The following is a 17,095-nucleotide window of genomic DNA, read 5'->3' as shown; positions in this document are numbered from 1 at the left end:
TTCACCTGCACTGCAGTGACTTTTAGGTCTGTTAGAAGCCATACATTTAAGTGTTTCATATGTAAAATGTCTCATGTAGTGTAATGTTGATAAACACTGAAAACGCCAACTCTAAGTTGTTAGTGTTCTTACTGCACTCTTTACAACCTAGTGATGAAAGGACAAAGCACACGGACATTCCTGAGGTTATTTAATCAATCAATCATAGAAAAGGGTGCATGAGCTCAGCAAGACAAAGATGAAATGCTTTGTGGTTAGAGTAGAAAATATTTCTCAGAAAGTGACAAGCTACGTACATATTATATATTTATATACATTCCTTCCAGAACGACCTATTTTAAATACGGGTTTGCCAGCCATTCACAAGTCGACTTCAAAAGCATTAAGTTACATTCTAGCTGGCGTTGTGGCCGGCTTTAACCGTTTTCTTCAGATGGTGGTAGTTCGGCAAAATCTTCATGAGAAAGTCCAGCTGCAGAGTCTGGGGCTGTAGAGGCAAGAACACGCGTATCAATAAGCTGAGGGCATTGGTGCGTTTTTAAATATATTGCATTAATAAAACCACAGTAGATCAGAAATACCATGACTTAAAAAAATATATATATATCCTGAACAAGTTAAGTTGACTATGGGAGGGGGGAAGTAAAATACCCAGTGGTAATGCGTATCTGTAGGAGCTCTCGGACATGAAAAGATGTGCTTTGATCTGACTAGCGAGATCTGTGCTCATGAACACGAGTGCAGGGCACAAAAAAAGGTACCTGCGGTTTCTCCGTCTGAACCCGCCTCATACACCCGGAGCCGTAGATGACCGTGTTCTCGGGTATGACCTCACACGTGTTGACCTGACAGAAGGCTCCGATGATACAGCCGCTGGTGAGGATCACGTTCCTACCGACGTCAGCTAGACAACAAAAGAGAGGAGAGACGGTTTGATGCGTGTCTCACTCACTCACACAACTATGCACTGCAGTCATTACATATGTTATAATCTTATTCCCACAGCGGTCCTATAGATGTGGGGTCACTCACACAAACAGACACTGAAAGAAAGCAAAAGACAAAAACATCCTACCTTTGGATTCAATCACATTGTTGTCACCAATTTTCAGGGCTTGTGATACTGTAAGTTATTAGATAAGGCTTTTACAAATATATATATATATATATACACATACATATATACACACACTTCTTGGTTACAATATTAAATAATTTGACTTCTACAATAAGGCTGGCCAGACAAGTCAAAAAGGATACCACAGCCAACTTCAAACACATTGTTCATGCCAATGGTCATCGTCTTTGGCTCCACCTCGGACTCTGGGGTGATGTTTTCTGGGTAACTTGTGGGTAGAAAACAAAACGAGTTTGCAAAGATTACCCATTTTATAACAGTGTCGTAGCCTACGTGCTGCTATACACCAGGCACAAGGAATCTTGAATTACCCATTGATGATCAGGGCTTGCTCCTCGATCAAATTTCCTTCTCCAATCACGATGGGTCCTGCCTCTGCGATGATGCGTGCTTTTGGGTGGACTACTGTCCTGGGCCCTGAGGAAACACAGATCATTTAAACGAGATATATATATATATATATATATATATATATATATATATATATATATACACACTTTAGGTAAAGTTAACGTACAGTTAAACCGAGTTTAATCTGACTGGAGGTGAAGAAATGCAAGTTTTGCCAAGTCAGCAGCGACAACTTGGAAGTGACCCAAAGGAAAACCTCTTACCTATGGTGACGTCTCCTCTAATTTCACTTTCAACACAAACCACGGCTCCAGTCGCTATTTTAACACTGTAAGAACATAATAATGACAAAGTCACACAGTGTCCGAGGACATGCGGGGGATAAAAAAAGGGTGAAAATGTGAGCTAACGTTGCTAGCTAGCCAATTTGCTAACCGTCTAAACAAGGTACGCGGTTACTTTATTGTGACTATCTAGTCAGTTTCTTATTAATTCATAACTTTAAGCTTAGCGGTTATACGTCATGAATGGGCTAACATAGTTGTTTACCTTTTCTGAGAATTTGGTTTATCAGCCATTGCGACAGATGAAACCCAAGGGGAGGCGCGGTTGATTCACTCGATTATCGATTTGGTGTCCTTGCTCTTACATCGCAATGCGCATGCGTCAGTCGACTCAATCATAACATAGCTCACATTTCTAACATGATGATTGTCTGGTTCAAGATGGGTATTGAGAAGAGCTCAGCTCACTTGAGAAACCTCCATAGTCTGTACAAAATGATCAGGACGAGACACACAATGCAAACTAGTTCACTATGGGAGGAAAATAATAAACAGTGCGTTTCGTTAGACACCTGCTAAAAAAACATTGATCCGTGATAAATGTGGTTCATCACACACAGACACTCGGTCATATGTTATGGAAGCAGTCCAGGAGATGTAACCTCCGTGTTTTGAGTACACAAGTGGTGACCGGCGGTGACCCCAGTTGAGGGCGACCGACAGGTAAATTCGCGTTAACAACGTACTTTGACCCTCGTCGCTCCCACTACAATGTCAAAACAAGGAATACTCGGAAGTGGCGTTTGCTATGGAAAAGGGGAAACTAAAGAAGAATTCACAAGGCACTTTTTCAGCCTCGGGGGTGACCAAGGCCAGCCAGAAAGAAATGACACTACAGAGGGAATGTTTTTCCCCCCTCGCCGCCCTCGCTTTGGTCGTAGCCGTTTGCGTGGTGCCACTGACAGCTGGACGATCTCCCCGTAAGTATCTGTTAGTGGAAACTAACGTGACTGCAACGCAGTGCTTCGTAGCTGGGTTAGCTCTAGCTAGTTAGTTAACGCTACCTAGCTAGTTAACGCCACCTAGTTAGTTAACGCCCAGCACAACCGTACATTACTTTCTCCCTCATTGTACGTTCAAGATAACTTCACCAACCAAGCGGCGCTAAAGTAGTTGACCTGTTCAGCGTTAAGCCATAAAAACCGGTTAGCTCTAAGCTAACTGTAGCGTTAGCTCAAATCAAACTGCTAGTTTAGTGACAACCCAAAGGAACAGTTGTCGGTCCATGAATGAGCTCCATCGCCGTTTGAACCTCCCTCCCGGGTTACGGATTAATACAGCATGTGACCACGGTGGGGTTGTGCCGCCGTAACTTCAGACAGCTCACATGCCTTGCTGTTCCGGTGTTACGGTTTAACAGGCGACCATGCTAACTGGCGACTTTCGGCCGAAAGCGTCTACTGTTGTCGTCGTTACAGCAGATGTTGAGAATACAAGAGAACACGTAGCTGTCCTCGTGAAGGCCGCATTGTTTAATTCTGCAGTTCAATGTCTAACCTTCTCGTCTAAAGTCTCTGGTCAAAACATACCGGGCTAGACGTTGTTGAGTCTTTTCAGGGAAATAATCCACGCGAGTGGACGCGTCGCTTGTTGTTTATGAGTTGAAACAGGAAGTCAGCTAATTGCCTTTCCTTTGAAATAAAGTTGTTGCAAATAACACATAATGACTGTGGAGTCTGTTTTGTGCAAATATCTGTCACGTAAATTAGCTCTATAGTACACGAAAAAAGAAGAGAAAAAGTATATACGTTTAATTAACGGGATTCGAACTCATATCATTGAGTGGAAAAAGGTCACAGGTCAGTGGCATTACCACTACACCAGGATAAATATAGTGTGTTTTTTGTGGATTTACAATCAAATCATCTACAACACAGTCAGTCACATTTAAACGGCAGAGATCCACCAGATCAACTTGCGACCAACTGCGACTCCATGGATCATGTTGACGTGACCTGCGGAGCACTTTACAATATCGCTGCTTTCTCAAACTAATAGACAGCTGTTTAGTATCAGACCATTCAAAACGTCTTTGTAGAACTACAAATTAATGAGGCAGATCTTTGTGGTGTTGTTATGAGGTGAAAATACACAATGTGGACAATAACGCAAAGGAGGGAACAAGAAAAGCAGAGCCATAAAATTAAGAATTCAACCAGCCAAGAACACAGATGTGAAACAGTTGAGTTCACTTGAATTTAATAAGGGAAATACATTATCACAACACAATATGTAAACATGGTGCACACTCAAGGTGAACGAATAATATTTGATACAAAGAGTTCATTTTTTTTTCATTCTTGTTAGTTGTAAGGCTGTGATTTATACCACTTAATATGTGAATATGACAAACTTAATATGGCCAATGCCCATCTTTGAACAGATGGTAAACGATCACAAATGGGTGTAATGTTTGGGTATTCATACACTTATGACCATATATAATTTATGATACACATCATAATGTGTTTGACCACATTGACTTTGTCATATATTCACATGGTTTAGGTGTCCCTTATTAAATTCAACTGAACTCAACTGTTTTTTAGTTCTACAAAGACGTTTTGAATGGTCTGATACTAAACAGCTGTCTATTAGTTTGAGAAAGCAGCGATATTGTAAAGCGCTCCGCAGGTCACGTCAACATGATCCATGGAGCCGCAGTTGGTCGCAAGTTGATCTGGTGGATCTCTGCCGTTTAAATGTGACTGACTGTGTTGTAGATGATTTGATTGTAAATCCACAAAAAACACACTATATTTATCCTGCTGTAGTGGTAATGCCACTGACCTGTGACCTTTTTCCACCCAATGATATGAGTTCGAATCCCGTTAATTAAACGTATATCCTTTTTCTCTTCTTTTTTCGTGTACTATAGAGCTAATTCACGTGACAGATATTTGAACAAAACAGACTCCACAGTCATTATGTGTTATTTGTAACAACTTTATTTCAAAGGAAAGGCAATTTGCTGACTTCCTGTTTCAACTCATAAACAACAAGCGACGCGTCCACTCGCGTGGATTATTTCCCTGAAAAGACTCAACAACGTCTAGCCCGGTATGTTTTGACCAGAGACTTTAGACGAGAAGGTCAGACATTGAACTGCAGAATTAAACAATGCGGCCTTCACGAGGACAGCTACGTGTTATCTTGCTATTCTCAACATCTGCTGTAACGACGACAACAGGAGACGCTTTCGGCCGAAAGTCGCCAGTTAGCATGGTCGCCTGTTGAACCGTAACACCGGGAAGCGACGCTATGCTAGCTCCCTGGCTGTAGCTCGCAGTTGAGACTGGGCAGTTGTTGTGTTTGTTTCGTCTCTGACTACCCAGCGAGCTAACACTCACTCTGCTGTGGAATAGGCTTCTCGGCAGCAGATAACCATCGGTGTGTGGTAAGTAACATAAAGCTCGTTAGCTGCACAGCTGTAGCCTTTGCGAAGGTTTTTAAAAAAGTAAACGCCTCCACTGTGTGGTTTCTGTGACTGGCACCGGGGTCAACATGGAGCCAGGGAGGCTGCTGGGGATTATCTTTGCGCATGTGCCCTTGTTTCTAAATTGTACGACACCAAACGCGCTGCAATCGGTTTTTAGTTGATTGATATGAATACTGATCACAAGGTTTGTCACACAGTTACAGGGTGTGGTCTGCTGCACTTGACGCTGTTGCATCTTTTCTGCATGGGGGTGGACGACGACAAAGATTTCAACTAATGCTTCTATTTGTTCCTCCAGCTGGCCTCTCTCATCATAAGCACATCGCCCTGAAGATGGACGAGGCCATTCTGACAGTCAACAATGAGCTGGAAGCCGAGGTGGTGGTGTCCTGGCTGTCAGATCGATGCTATCAGGTAAAGAAACACACATCAGATATTCTCCTGCAGGTGATTCTGTAGCGACATGGCTCGTTTCAGACGAGGATGGTGTTCTGATCTGGACCCATTGTGTCCCTGTGCACTAGTCCTACAGCCGCACTCAGGGCGGCTGTAGCTCAGGGGGATGAGCGGTCGTCCCGCAACCACACAGTCCCTGAGCAAGACACTGAACCCTCAACCGCCCCACCGCTCCCCATCCAGGGATGGGTCAAATGCAGAGAAGAATTTCCCCAAGGGGATTTATAAAAGTGCATGTTTCTTTTCTGTTTCTTCTGTTCTAGTGTTTGTACCAGCAGCTGGGGGTGCTGCCTGCAGCGCCCGGTCCTGGACAGGCCCGTTCGGCAAACTTCGTCGTGAGCACACAGCATGAAATTACACTACAGCTCAGCAGTGCCACTGTCAACCAGGAGCTGTGCACGTGAGTTAAAGAACACAGAAATATGACATTGAAATCCCTTCTTAAAGTCTCATTTACAGCAAATCTATAAATGAGCCTTTATATAAAATACATTATAACACATTGCGTAGTTTTACCATGCTGTAGTATCATGGCTGAGCAAATTATGAATATAATATAATATTCGAGAGTCTTCATAGTTCCACCTCACAGCTGAAATGCACCAGCACATCTTAAATATCATATTTCATTGCCTCACCATCCAGCATATAGGGTCAATTCTTACAAAAGCAGATTGTAAAACATCGCAGTGGACGCAATTTACATGTATTGGCTTTTATCAAGTCTTTTATATTCTTGTGTTTTTATTATTTCTTATTATTTAGTCTGATTTCACACACCTTGTTTTAGGCTATGGTTTATACAGATTTCATTTCTTATTTAATTTCACTTTAATTTTACTTCATCAACTTTTTACCGTGTTACCGTGGTCAATTTATTCAGTGAGTGTTTTTTTTTTTTTTTTTTTTTTTTTTTACAATTTTATCTTCACTTAACTCTTCATCTTCTCTCATTTTAGTCTTGTTCTATTTGACTTCCTGTTTGTTTGTGTTATTCATTTGTTTATCACTTTGAATTGTATTTGATTTGTTTGAATGGCGCTAAATAAGTAAAACTTAAATGATGTATTTGACAAACAGTACAATATCTTCCACATTTAATCACGTTTAGTTTAGTGCATCAACTAGCCGTCTGGTTATAACAATTTTTTTAATGACATTCTGCATATATTCAGAATAAAAGATCCATTGAATGAGCAGAAACATGCATGTATCAGTCATCATTGTTTTTCATTTCAGGGTTCCATTCCACTTCGGGGAGCATGGGAACTACTCGCTGTGGGTGAAAAATCTGAACAACTCCTCGGTGGTCAACTGCTCCCTGGTGACCGACGAGGAACCCGTCAACAGCTACATACGTGAGACTCTCGCACACGCGTATGACGTGCACATATCTGGAGCGTTTTAATGCTTTATTTGTACCTGTCGCACTGCGGAAAATCACGTCACGTTAAAATAATGATCCTCTCTTTCCCCTCCGGCACAGCAATCTTGGTTGCTTTCCTTATATTCGCCGGGCTGGCCTTGGCTTCTTCCATCGGAACAAAAATATTAGGGTAAAGTGATACAGAAATCTTGTGTGCGTGTGTGTGTGTGTGTGTGTGTGTGTGTGTGTGTGTGTGTGTGTGTGTCTGTGTGTGTGTGTGTGTGTGTTGACTCCTAAACCGGTCGATTCTCTTCTTGTCCAGGCTCGACATAGTGAAGAGCATCCTGTTCCGAATCAGCGGCTCCATGGAGACCGAGCGGCTCATCAACTCTGTGAGTGTTTGTGTGGAGAGGACATTTATTCCAACCACAAACTCAACGACCCGACTTTGCCAGCCAAATATCTTTTTATCCATTTTTAATTCTGTGGTCAAATCTTCATGGGAATCTGATCAACCATGATTTGTAAAGTCCAGTGTTGATATCTGACTCATCGTTCAGGAGCTGGGCTCCCCTGGCAGGACGGTGTCCCTCGTTGCAGACGACATCCTCCCTCCGGCCCCCAACCCCAGCAAGAGGCTGCGCTCTCTGGACACATTCCGAGGGTGAGCCCCCTCCCCCTCTGCCTTCCTCAGCCCTGCAGCTCGGTGTCCTCAAAAATAGATATTAACTGAATTACCGCTTGTCCTGATCTGTCATATGATACGATTATATTTTTTGCCGATGAACTGACACTGGACATGTGACTCATTCACGAGATATTACACACAGATGCAGTCTTTAGCTGAAGTCTGTGATACTTTAACAGCGTTGCATCTATTGAAGCAAATATGTCCGTGTAACCTTTGTTTTATTTGGCATAACCGCAATGCCTTTTCCTCTATGTGCTCCCAGCTTGTCCTTAGTCATTATGGTGTTCGTGAACTACGGAGGAGGGCGGTACTGGTTCTTCAGACACGAGAGCTGGAATGGTGAGGCCCCCACCTGGTTCTACCGTTGCATTTCTGATCAGAAATAAATAAATAAATCACAGATCTTTTTTTCACCTGACTTGGCAGTGCGGGTTGATTTTTATAGCCTGTGTTGTTTTTTTCCCCCAGGCCTGACTGTCGCCGATCTGGTGTTCCCTTGGTAAGCCTTTTTAATGCGATCGCCACCTTCTCGTTCTCGGTGTCTCCGTTTGATCTCACTCTCGGCGTTCCCCGCTCCCTCGCCAGGTTTGTGTTCATAATGGGGACCTCCGTCGCCCTGTCGATCAACACGATGCTCCGTGCGGGCGCCACCCGCCGCTCGCTGCTGAGGAAAGTGGCGTGGAGGAGCGTGCAGCTCTTCGCCATCGGCGTCTTCGTCGTCAACCCAAACTACTGCCAGGGGTCGCGTGAGTACAAGCACGCCGCCGACTTTAATATCGCAGAAACCATTTCGACGCTGTTGTTTGATATCGTTTCTGCCTCCCGCTGACACTCGTCCACTCCACAGTGTCTTGGGACAACCTGCGGATCCCTGGCGTGCTGCAGCGCCTGGCCTGGTCCTACTTGGCTGTGGCTTGTCTGGATCTGTTGGTGGCGAGAGGCCATCTCGACATCCTCACGACGGTTAGCCAACGCACGAGTTCCGATGTCATGGATCTCTCGTTCACTAGCGATCTTATTTGAACACGTGTGTGATTGCGGGGTGTCTCTGCTCCCCAGGAGGCTTGGTGGTCTCCTGGCCTCGACGTCTTGCTGTACTGGCCCGCCTGGCTGTGTGTGCTTCTCTTAGAAGTCGTCTGGCTGTGCCTCACTTTCCTACTTCCTGTGCCAGATTGCCCAACGTGAGTAAAACCTGGCGTGTTTGTGTCCATGTGAAAAGAGAAACGCGCAGCAAAGCCACAAGGTTTTGACCACTTCTGAAAAGTATTTTGTCTACGTATCCTCTTTTGGTGTGATGATCACGCGAGGCTTTTCGAGTGTCTCGTATGTTTTTGATTCAGGCCCAGGTTTTAAGATTTTCTGTCATTGAAATATATTTAGAGAATTACACAGCCAACATCATAAAGGCCTTGGTAAAATAATAAACTGCTGAAAAACCAATCCTTTAAAATGGAATCCATAGTTTTGTTTGTTCAAACCATGCCCTTAGTCCCACATGTTCTTGGCCCACTGGTGAGCCGCAGTGCACCCTCTAGTGGGTTGTGGAGGTACTGCCAAATGGTTTGATTTAATTTGATAATATATGTTTTTGGTCATTGACAAAGCTAATGTATGTATATCTATATGTGCTCATCAATTCAAAGAAATACAAATACAAACAGTTATTCAAAGATGCCATTTTAAATGACCAGTTACGTTTAAATATCACCTCGCCAATCACGACACGTCATCAGGGGGAGAAAAATAACGTGTTTTTACCACTGCAAGCTAGCGCACGTTATCTCGGATACGGCGACACAAAACAGATCTGGTTTTTGAGAGGAAAAAACAAAAGGTTGAGAGGCGCATGCTTTATCCCACATTTGATAACACTGACTTCCTCTGCCTCTGATCAGAGGCTACCTGGGTCCCGGTGGGATCGGGGACATGGGCCAGTACGCCAACTGTACCGGTGGAGCGGCCGCTCTCATTGACCGATGGCTGCTTGGAGAGAGCCACGTCTACCAGACTCCCTCGTCACGGGTCGGTGACCGGCAACACAACCATTTATTCTTCAGTTAGCTTTAGTATGTTTTTTAAATCCTGTTTTCTTCTCCGTAAAAAAAAAAAACAGGTGATTTATGCAACTCATATGCCACACGATCCAGAAGGTGTTCTCGGCAGCATCAACTCCATCCTCATGGCTTTCCTTGGACTGCAGGTATGTCCTGCCGGGTTCTCTCTTCTTTCTTTTTTTTATTGTCTCCTGATTTTATTCATATTTCTGATGTTGATATTCCAAATGATATAATAATAATAATAATAATAGTATTTTTTATTGTCTCTCAGGCAGGAAAAATAATCTTACACTACAGAGAGCTCCACAGCAGTATAATATCAAGATTTCTCACATGGGGTCTTCTCCTGGTAAGCACCTTTTCATTACATAAAATACGTCATTATTTTTGCTGAATAGGATCCGAGTCTCAATATTCGTCGATTTTGAGTTTTAATTTTGCTTTCCTGAGTGAATGATGAAGTCTCTTGTGACACACAGGGAGTCATATCAGCCATTCTGACCAAGTGCTCCACCGACCAGGGCTTCATTCCCGTCAACAAAAACCTCTGGTAAAGTTTGCTTCATGATTATTTTTATCTGTTTTAAGGGGTTGTCAGACTTTAGTGTGGTTCTGATACTATTAATTTTGATACTATTGTTTGTTGTTGTTGTGTCTTGTAGGAAAGTTAGACATGAGATCAATAATAGACGCACCTCTAGGGATATTGGTGATGAATGATCGTCCATTTCAACCCTAGGTCTCTGTCCTATGTGACGACGCTGGCCTGTTTTGCCTTCGTGCTGCTGGTGCTGGTCTACTACACGGTGGACGTGAAGAGGTGGTGGTCCGGAGCCCCTTTCTACTACCCTGGTGAGCAGATTACAGACTAGCAGGGTTAGGGTCCCTGTTCTGTAGTTGAGTATTATTTAAATCCACTCTTCACTGCGATCCCCAGGTATGAACTCCATCCTCGTGTACGTGGGTCACGAGGTGTTCGAGGAGTACTTCCCCTTCCGCTGGCGCATGGCCAACAGCCAATCCCACGGCGAGCACCTCGCGCAGAACCTCACGGCCACGTCCTGTTGGGTCTTCATCTCCTACATCCTCTACAGGAAGAAGATTTTCTGGAAGATCTAAACGATGGGACACTCCGGGGGAAAGCAGAAGACACACGCAGTTTACATCGAAATCTGAAAACATTTGGCAAGCGGGAAACTGGAGGCTGATTTATTATCTGTCTCTGAACGTGTTTTATTTGTTTCTTATTCTTTCAACCAGCACATCTTTTTTATTTCAGTCACTAATTTACAAGACTTCCCCCCCCGAAAAGATCTTCAGCTACGAAGCGGCTGCCGAACATCTTAACTGACTCAGGAAGAACGCGTCCAAGAATAGCGTCGGGAATTTGCGAATACTGACTTTGTTAATCTGCCATCTGACTGCGTTATAGGCGCTTGGTTTTCATTCCTCATCTTGCACCGCAGCGTGTGTGAGACTGACCCTTGAAGAGCAGGAGGAGGAATTAAACGATGAGTGAGAGAGAGAGAAAGACTCGTCGCTCGTTCTTTCCACTGCTGTGTGGAAGATGGAAGTGATATTTAAAACAAGGGGAAACCAGGATGTGGTGTGGCTATGAAGCGCTGAGGGGAAGTGAAGGCATGTCAGATGACTTCAATGCTTGCTTTGCCTTTTTTATTTTTTGTTGTTGTGTCCATGCAGAAGCATGTATGTGTAGGAGTTCCTTTTTGATCTGGTGTTTTTTGACGTGGCGATGCCTTAAAACCGCTGCCATTGCTCTCACAGTGCCGTACACATTGTACGATTGGCAGGTATTACTTTTATTAACGCAAGATCATATGTCTGTGAAATATCCAAATGCTGTGGGGGATTTTGAAATAATTGTTCATCCAGCACCGTCCCAATTGATGAAATCCATTGTGCCAAACATTTTATACACTGTTTTTATATTCGCCATTCGAAAATGAGTTTATGTAATAAAATGTAAATATCCAAAACATAATTGATGTGTGACTTGCAATGTTGTTCTAATTATGTTTCTCTTATCAGTCTTTAGGCCCTTTAAGGGGCATTCTGACTTTCTCTAAGATGAATGATTACCAGTTATATAGCATGCCACACAAAGTCTTTATATAAGAATATATACTTTTCCAGAGTAACAGTTCACGTCTCATTATTTATCTTCAAGCTGTGTTTCCAGCTCTTCAATGTGGAGACAGGTGTAGTTTGCTTTATCGCTCAATAAGCCGTGGGAATCGAGTTACAGTGTGGGTGCCTTGTGAGAGAAGAAGAAAAAAGAGCAAGTTGTGAGAGCGCCTCTCAGTCTCGCGATACTATCGGTCTCTCTTCATTCGTGTCTATTGTGAGAGTTTTTGCGCTCTCGCGAGACTTTGCAACTTTCCCACGCCTGTTGTTTTGGCGTCTGCCCGTCGCCCCTCCCTCTCTCCCTCCTTTCCCCCGTCACACCTCCCCCTCTTTTCTCTCCCCCTTCAGTCTGCTCCTTCTGTTGTGCCGCTGGCTTTGGCGAGGGGGCTTTTTTGGGGGAGGGATCTCGCGATTGTTGGACTTTTTTTTTTTCGGGGGGGTGTGTAGAGGGGTGGTGGTGGTGGTGGTGTGGGGGGGAGTTATTTGGAAGATGGCGCCCGTTGTTACGGGGTAAGTGCTGAAATTCAAAGCATAATGATATTAAAAGTTTGTCCCACCTCCCTCGTGGTGCAACGCCGGGTTTTAGGGTGACGTTTTCGGACGCGAGGAGTGTCGCCGCGACCCCCGTAAAGCTAACTGCACGCAGTGCTACTTTGCGGCTTGACGTGGGGTCAGCTACGCTAAACTATTCTTCGTAGTATCGCCTGCTTTTTGTGTGTGTGGTGTGTATATCTGCCACTTGTTGAGTGGTCGCGCGACGTGGGCCGTTTCAAACTCTTTTGAGAAACTTTTGTTTTGGAGCATCAACAGTTTGGCTTTTACTTCGACAGCCTGCTGCGTCTGTTTTTTTTTTTTAACGTGCGTTTCTACGAGTTTAGCTCAGCTACCGACGTAATATCTCCACAAAACGAACGTGTCACTGCGCCGCACCGTTAACGGGCGTTATAGAACCACAGCGGTTTGCGCTAATTAGCCGAAGCAGAGACTTTAGTCCGCGCACATTTGTTGGTTTAATGTCGTTCTTCCTCTTCGAAGAGGAGCCCGAAAAGAGAAGTTTGCAGTGTTGCCGTGCCGTTGAACGGCGACATTACCATTGAGTCTAAAAAGAAGAAGAAAAATGCGTAGAAACCAACTGAGGTGAATCCTTTATTAATGCGTGTGTCTGCGCTATCACACCCTTTATACGCGGTGTGATAGCGCGAGCGCCTCTAGGTGACCCGCAGACGTCACTAACATGGCATTTGCACAACTCACCCCACTTTCTGTCAAGCTCGTCGTCGTCGTTGTTGTTGTTGTTGTTTGTTGTCTCTGCTACGTTACCCCAGCAGTGAAACCACATGTAAGCAACCCTGATGTTTTCTGTTTGGCAGGAAGTTTGGTGAGCGACCTCAGCGTTTGACAAGGTAGAGAGAAATGGTGCAAACCACCCAAAAACATTCCAATCAGTGCAAACAACTTGAGTCATGGAGATGTTGTATGTCATGTGTTTCTCTCTTCTGTTTGTCCCCGTCCCACTATCATTTCAGGGAGGCTATGAGGAATTACTTGAAGGACAAAGATGACCAAACGGTGCTCATACTGCACGCGAAAGTTGCACAAAAGTCATACGGCAATGAAAAGAGGTCGGTGTGGGAGGCTTTTGACGGCGAAGTCTCAAGTGCAATGTATGTTGTCGTTGTTGTTGTTTTTAAACAACGTCTGCTCGCGTCCACCAGGTTCTTCTGCCCTCCGCCGTGCGTGTACCTGATGGGCAGCGGCTGGAAGAAGAAGCTGGAGAACATGGAGAAGGACGGCTGCACGGAGCAGGAGGCCCAGCCCTGTGCCTTCATCGGGATCGGCAACAGCGAGCAGGAGATGCAGCAACTCCACCTGGAGGGGAAGGTGGGTAATATTATGAACCCAGACACGGGGGCGTTTGATGTTCCGACATTTGTGGGACTTCCACAACAAGTATAAAGCAGAACTAGTGGTTATTTCAATGGTGGATGGCGGAAATAGTAGCCCCCTTTTCCGCCGCGAAGAAGCGAATGATGCAAATTCACCACATAAAGTTGAGCGAATTAACTCGCGCGAAAACGCTTTTGGTGTGAAGACGGAGACGGGAGGGAAGTGTAAAGGGGGGACAAGCAAAAACAAACCTAACCTGTATATAACACCCCCCCCCCCCTTCACGTTAGCACTTCTGCACGGCGAAGACGCTGTACATCAGCGACTCGGACAAACGGAAGCACTTCATGCTGTCGGTGAAGATGTTGTACGGCAACAGCGCCAACATCGGATTCTTCCTCAGCAAAAGGATCAAGGTCATCTCCAAGCCCTCCAAGAAGAAGCAGTCCCTGAAGAACGCCGATCGTGAGTTGAACCATCTCGAAGAAGACAGCTGTAGGGTTTCACCGTGCGCGTGGCACTCATCGCTCATCCTATTTTCACCCCTTGCAGTGTGTATAGCTTCAGGGACGAAGGTGGCGTTGTTTAACCGCCTGCGCTCCCAGACGGTCAGCACCAGGTATCTTCACGTGGAGGGGGGGAACTTTCTTGCGAGCTCCCAACAGTGGGGAGCTTTCTACATTCACCTCCGTAAGTCTTCATCTGCGCTTAATTTTTGTACTGTCTTATTTGTCGTTTTTCTTCTTCCCGTGTCCCTCCACACGTGTGAATTAGTTTTGTGTGTTGTTTTTCACTAAGTGGACGACGAGGAGTCTGAAGGAGAGGAGTTCGCCGTGAGAGACGGCTACATTCACTACGGCCAGACGGTCAAACTGGTCTGCTCCGTCACGGGCATGGCCCTGCCCAGACTGGTATGCACACGTCTGTGTCAATTCATTTTGTCTTGTCGTTTGCAACAACAACAAAAAAAGAGCGCAGTCACGCCGCTGGGTGTGCTCAAAGTACTCGTAGGGGGTGTGTTTTGTAACTCCCCAGATGTGTGTTTGTGTTTGTTCTGCACACTCGTGTACGTGGTTTGTTTCCTGGTGTGTGTGTGTGTGTGTGTGTGTGTGTGTGTGTGTGTGTGTGTGCGTGTGCGTGTGTTCGCCTCGGTTCCTCAGGTCATTCGCAAAGTGGACAAGCAGACAGCGTCGATGGACGCTGACGACCCGGTGTCCCAGCTTCACAAGTGCGCCTTCTACCTGAAAGATACCGACAGAATGTACCTGTGTCTCTCGCAGGAGAGGATTATCCAGTTTCAGGTGTGTGCACACACACACACACACACACACACATACACACACACACACGTTTAAGTTAGTTTTTTATTTATTTCATTCTTCCTGAATCTGGTTCTTGTAAAATCTCAATCCCAGTTTCTTGTATTGATAAAAAAACAAACAGTAGATGGTTTAGATATAAAAAAATAAATAATACTTTCACAATCTTAGTTTTTCTTTAAAAGTTGTGAAATGGGAGTATTGTTGTTGGGGTTCTTTCCAAGGGAGGAGAAGCCTGTCAGTGATGCAAATCAGCACTGTACTGGTGAAGTTGGCAACTAAACACAGCAACTCTATGAACTAAATTCAGTGTAAACTCAAATGTGATTTACCTTTTTTTTTTTTTTTTTTTTTTATTTCTCGTGTTTTTGTTAATAAAATAGAAAAGAGGTCTTAGGTAGATTTGTTTATGTTGTGGTAACTACGAACCCAAAACACTGTATAACAAGTGTGAGTAGTCACCCAGTGGTTCGTGGACTGCCCTTGTGAGTTTGACCGTTTTGGCTGTTGCCATTTGTTTTTTTTGCAACCAGGATTGACAGGAGAGTACAAGCGAACGCTGAATGAGACACTTTTAGGCAGTAAAATTTTTTTTACAGTTGACTTTCATGAACGGAAAACACGCTGAAAAAGGGTTAAAGTCGTAAGATGAAAACGCGGACGACTCTCAGACCGGATCACGCGGTGCGACCTGACGATCTGAGCACTTTATCTTGTACTGTATCTTCTACTTAATTTATTATCTATTGCACTGTTGTTGATTGTCTCGTCTAATGTCTAATGCTATGCACCTGCCGGCAAGAAAAATTCCTCGTTTGTGTAAACATTCCTGGTAAATAAATGGTTTCTGATTCTGACCTTGTAGCCCCGCCCTAAAGCATACTCTGCTTTGTCTATTTGACTCTAAATGGAGCATAATTTACTAAATGAACGTCATGCTGTATTGAAGAAGACTTGAAACTAGAGATTGAGACAAACTCATGTTTACAATGTTTACTGAGGGAATAAATAGTAGTCATTTTCTCATAGACTTCTATACAACCAGAGGAGTCGCCCCTGATGGTCAGTAGAGATGATGCAGGTTTTAACTCACTTCCAGATGCACCTATTATGAATGTGTAAGCTAGTGGTCTGTTATTCCTGTGAGGTTTCTGTCGGTGTCTTGCTTTAAAGCAGGTATGTGTTGTGAAATTAGTACCCACACGAGAGCTCTACTCTTTTAGTTTTAACGAGCATTCCAGGGCAACAGAAGGAGTGAGTCTAGTCTTTGTCCCTGTCGTTGGTAAGCCTCCTGCCTGACACGGCGGTAGCTCGCTCGCCTGTGTTCTTCTTGATATTTATCAAAGTAAAAATGTATATGTTTTATTTTGTATATGTCGTTGTTTTCATTCAGGCCACACAGTGCTCCAAAGAGACTAACAAGGAGATGGTCAACGACGGGGCGTCCTGGACGATCATTAGCACCGACAAGGCCGAGTACACCTTCTATGAGGGCATGGGCCCCGTCCCTACGCCGGTCACACCTGTCCCCGTGGTGGAGAGCCTGCAGGTATGCGTTTTACGCGAGGGCCGTTCTGGTTCCCGACTCCTTTCCGTTTATCTTCGAGGGATCTTTTTTCCTTTTTTTTTTTAAAGACTTAAAACCTCTTTGTGTGTCTGAAGTTAAACGGCGGCGGAGACGTGGCGATGCTGGAGCTGACCGGACAGAACTTCACCCCGAAGCTGAGGGTGTGGTTCGGAGACGTGGAGGCCGACACCATGTACAGGTGAGCGTTTACGTCTGTGTGCGTTGAGTTTACTTACTGGATCCCCATTAGCTGACGCCTTGACAGAAAGGACAAAATATAACACGTGCGAAACAAACAGTTAAAAATAGTACAGAGTAAAAATAAAAATAGTACA

General features: G+C 44.5%; 3 protein-coding genes across 3 annotated transcripts in view; 2 read left to right on the top strand and 1 right to left on the bottom strand.

The window, feature by feature from the left end:
• Positions 1-185: 185 nt before the first annotated feature.
• LOC306737746 (dynactin subunit 6-like) lies at positions 186-2,169 on the bottom strand. The gene is made up of 7 exons (XM_079219533.1): positions 2,039-2,169; positions 1,753-1,817; positions 1,450-1,555; positions 1,261-1,346; positions 1,076-1,123; positions 762-904; positions 186-487 (listed from the first exon to the last, which is right to left on the bottom strand). Exons 1-7 carry the CDS (start codon positions 2,065-2,067, stop codon positions 395-397), a joined length of 570 nt encoding a protein of 189 aa, XP_079075659.1. The 5' UTR covers positions 2,068-2,169; the 3' UTR covers positions 186-394.
• A 399-nt stretch (positions 2,170-2,568) lies between these two features.
• hgsnat (heparan-alpha-glucosaminide N-acetyltransferase) lies at positions 2,569-11,844 on the top strand. The gene is made up of 18 exons (XM_079219531.1): positions 2,569-2,753; positions 5,571-5,686; positions 5,992-6,128; positions 6,968-7,086; positions 7,215-7,284; positions 7,417-7,486; positions 7,655-7,758; positions 8,048-8,124; positions 8,254-8,284; positions 8,371-8,531; positions 8,633-8,748; positions 8,845-8,966; positions 9,681-9,807; positions 9,899-9,985; positions 10,114-10,191; positions 10,322-10,392; positions 10,582-10,694; positions 10,780-11,844. Exons 1-18 carry the CDS (start codon positions 2,582-2,584, stop codon positions 10,959-10,961), a joined length of 1,953 nt encoding a protein of 650 aa, XP_079075657.1. The 5' UTR covers positions 2,569-2,581; the 3' UTR covers positions 10,962-11,844.
• Positions 11,845-12,471: 627 nt separating this feature from the next.
• The window catches only part of LOC306737688 (recombining binding protein suppressor of hairless-like), a 7,323-nt gene continuing 2,699 nt past the window's right edge, over positions 12,472-17,095 (top strand). The window contains exons 1-10 of the mRNA XM_079219442.1: positions 12,472-12,497; positions 13,358-13,390; positions 13,514-13,609; positions 13,703-13,868; positions 14,165-14,339; positions 14,427-14,564; positions 14,673-14,785; positions 15,035-15,175; positions 16,587-16,742; positions 16,856-16,959. Coding sequence (XP_079075568.1) covers positions 12,478-12,497; positions 13,358-13,390; positions 13,514-13,609; positions 13,703-13,868; positions 14,165-14,339; positions 14,427-14,564; positions 14,673-14,785; positions 15,035-15,175; positions 16,587-16,742; positions 16,856-16,959 — 1,142 coding nt within the window. The 5' untranslated portion in view covers positions 12,472-12,477. The remainder of the gene's footprint in view (positions 12,498-13,357; positions 13,391-13,513; positions 13,610-13,702; positions 13,869-14,164; positions 14,340-14,426; positions 14,565-14,672; positions 14,786-15,034; positions 15,176-16,586; positions 16,743-16,855; positions 16,960-17,095) is intronic.

The sequence above is a fragment of the Taurulus bubalis genome (genome assembly GCF_910589615.1).
Source record: "Taurulus bubalis genome assembly, chromosome: 6".
Taxonomy (NCBI): domain Eukaryota; kingdom Metazoa; phylum Chordata; class Actinopteri; order Perciformes; family Cottidae; genus Taurulus; species Taurulus bubalis.
This window is presented reverse-complemented; position numbering and strand designations above follow the sequence as displayed.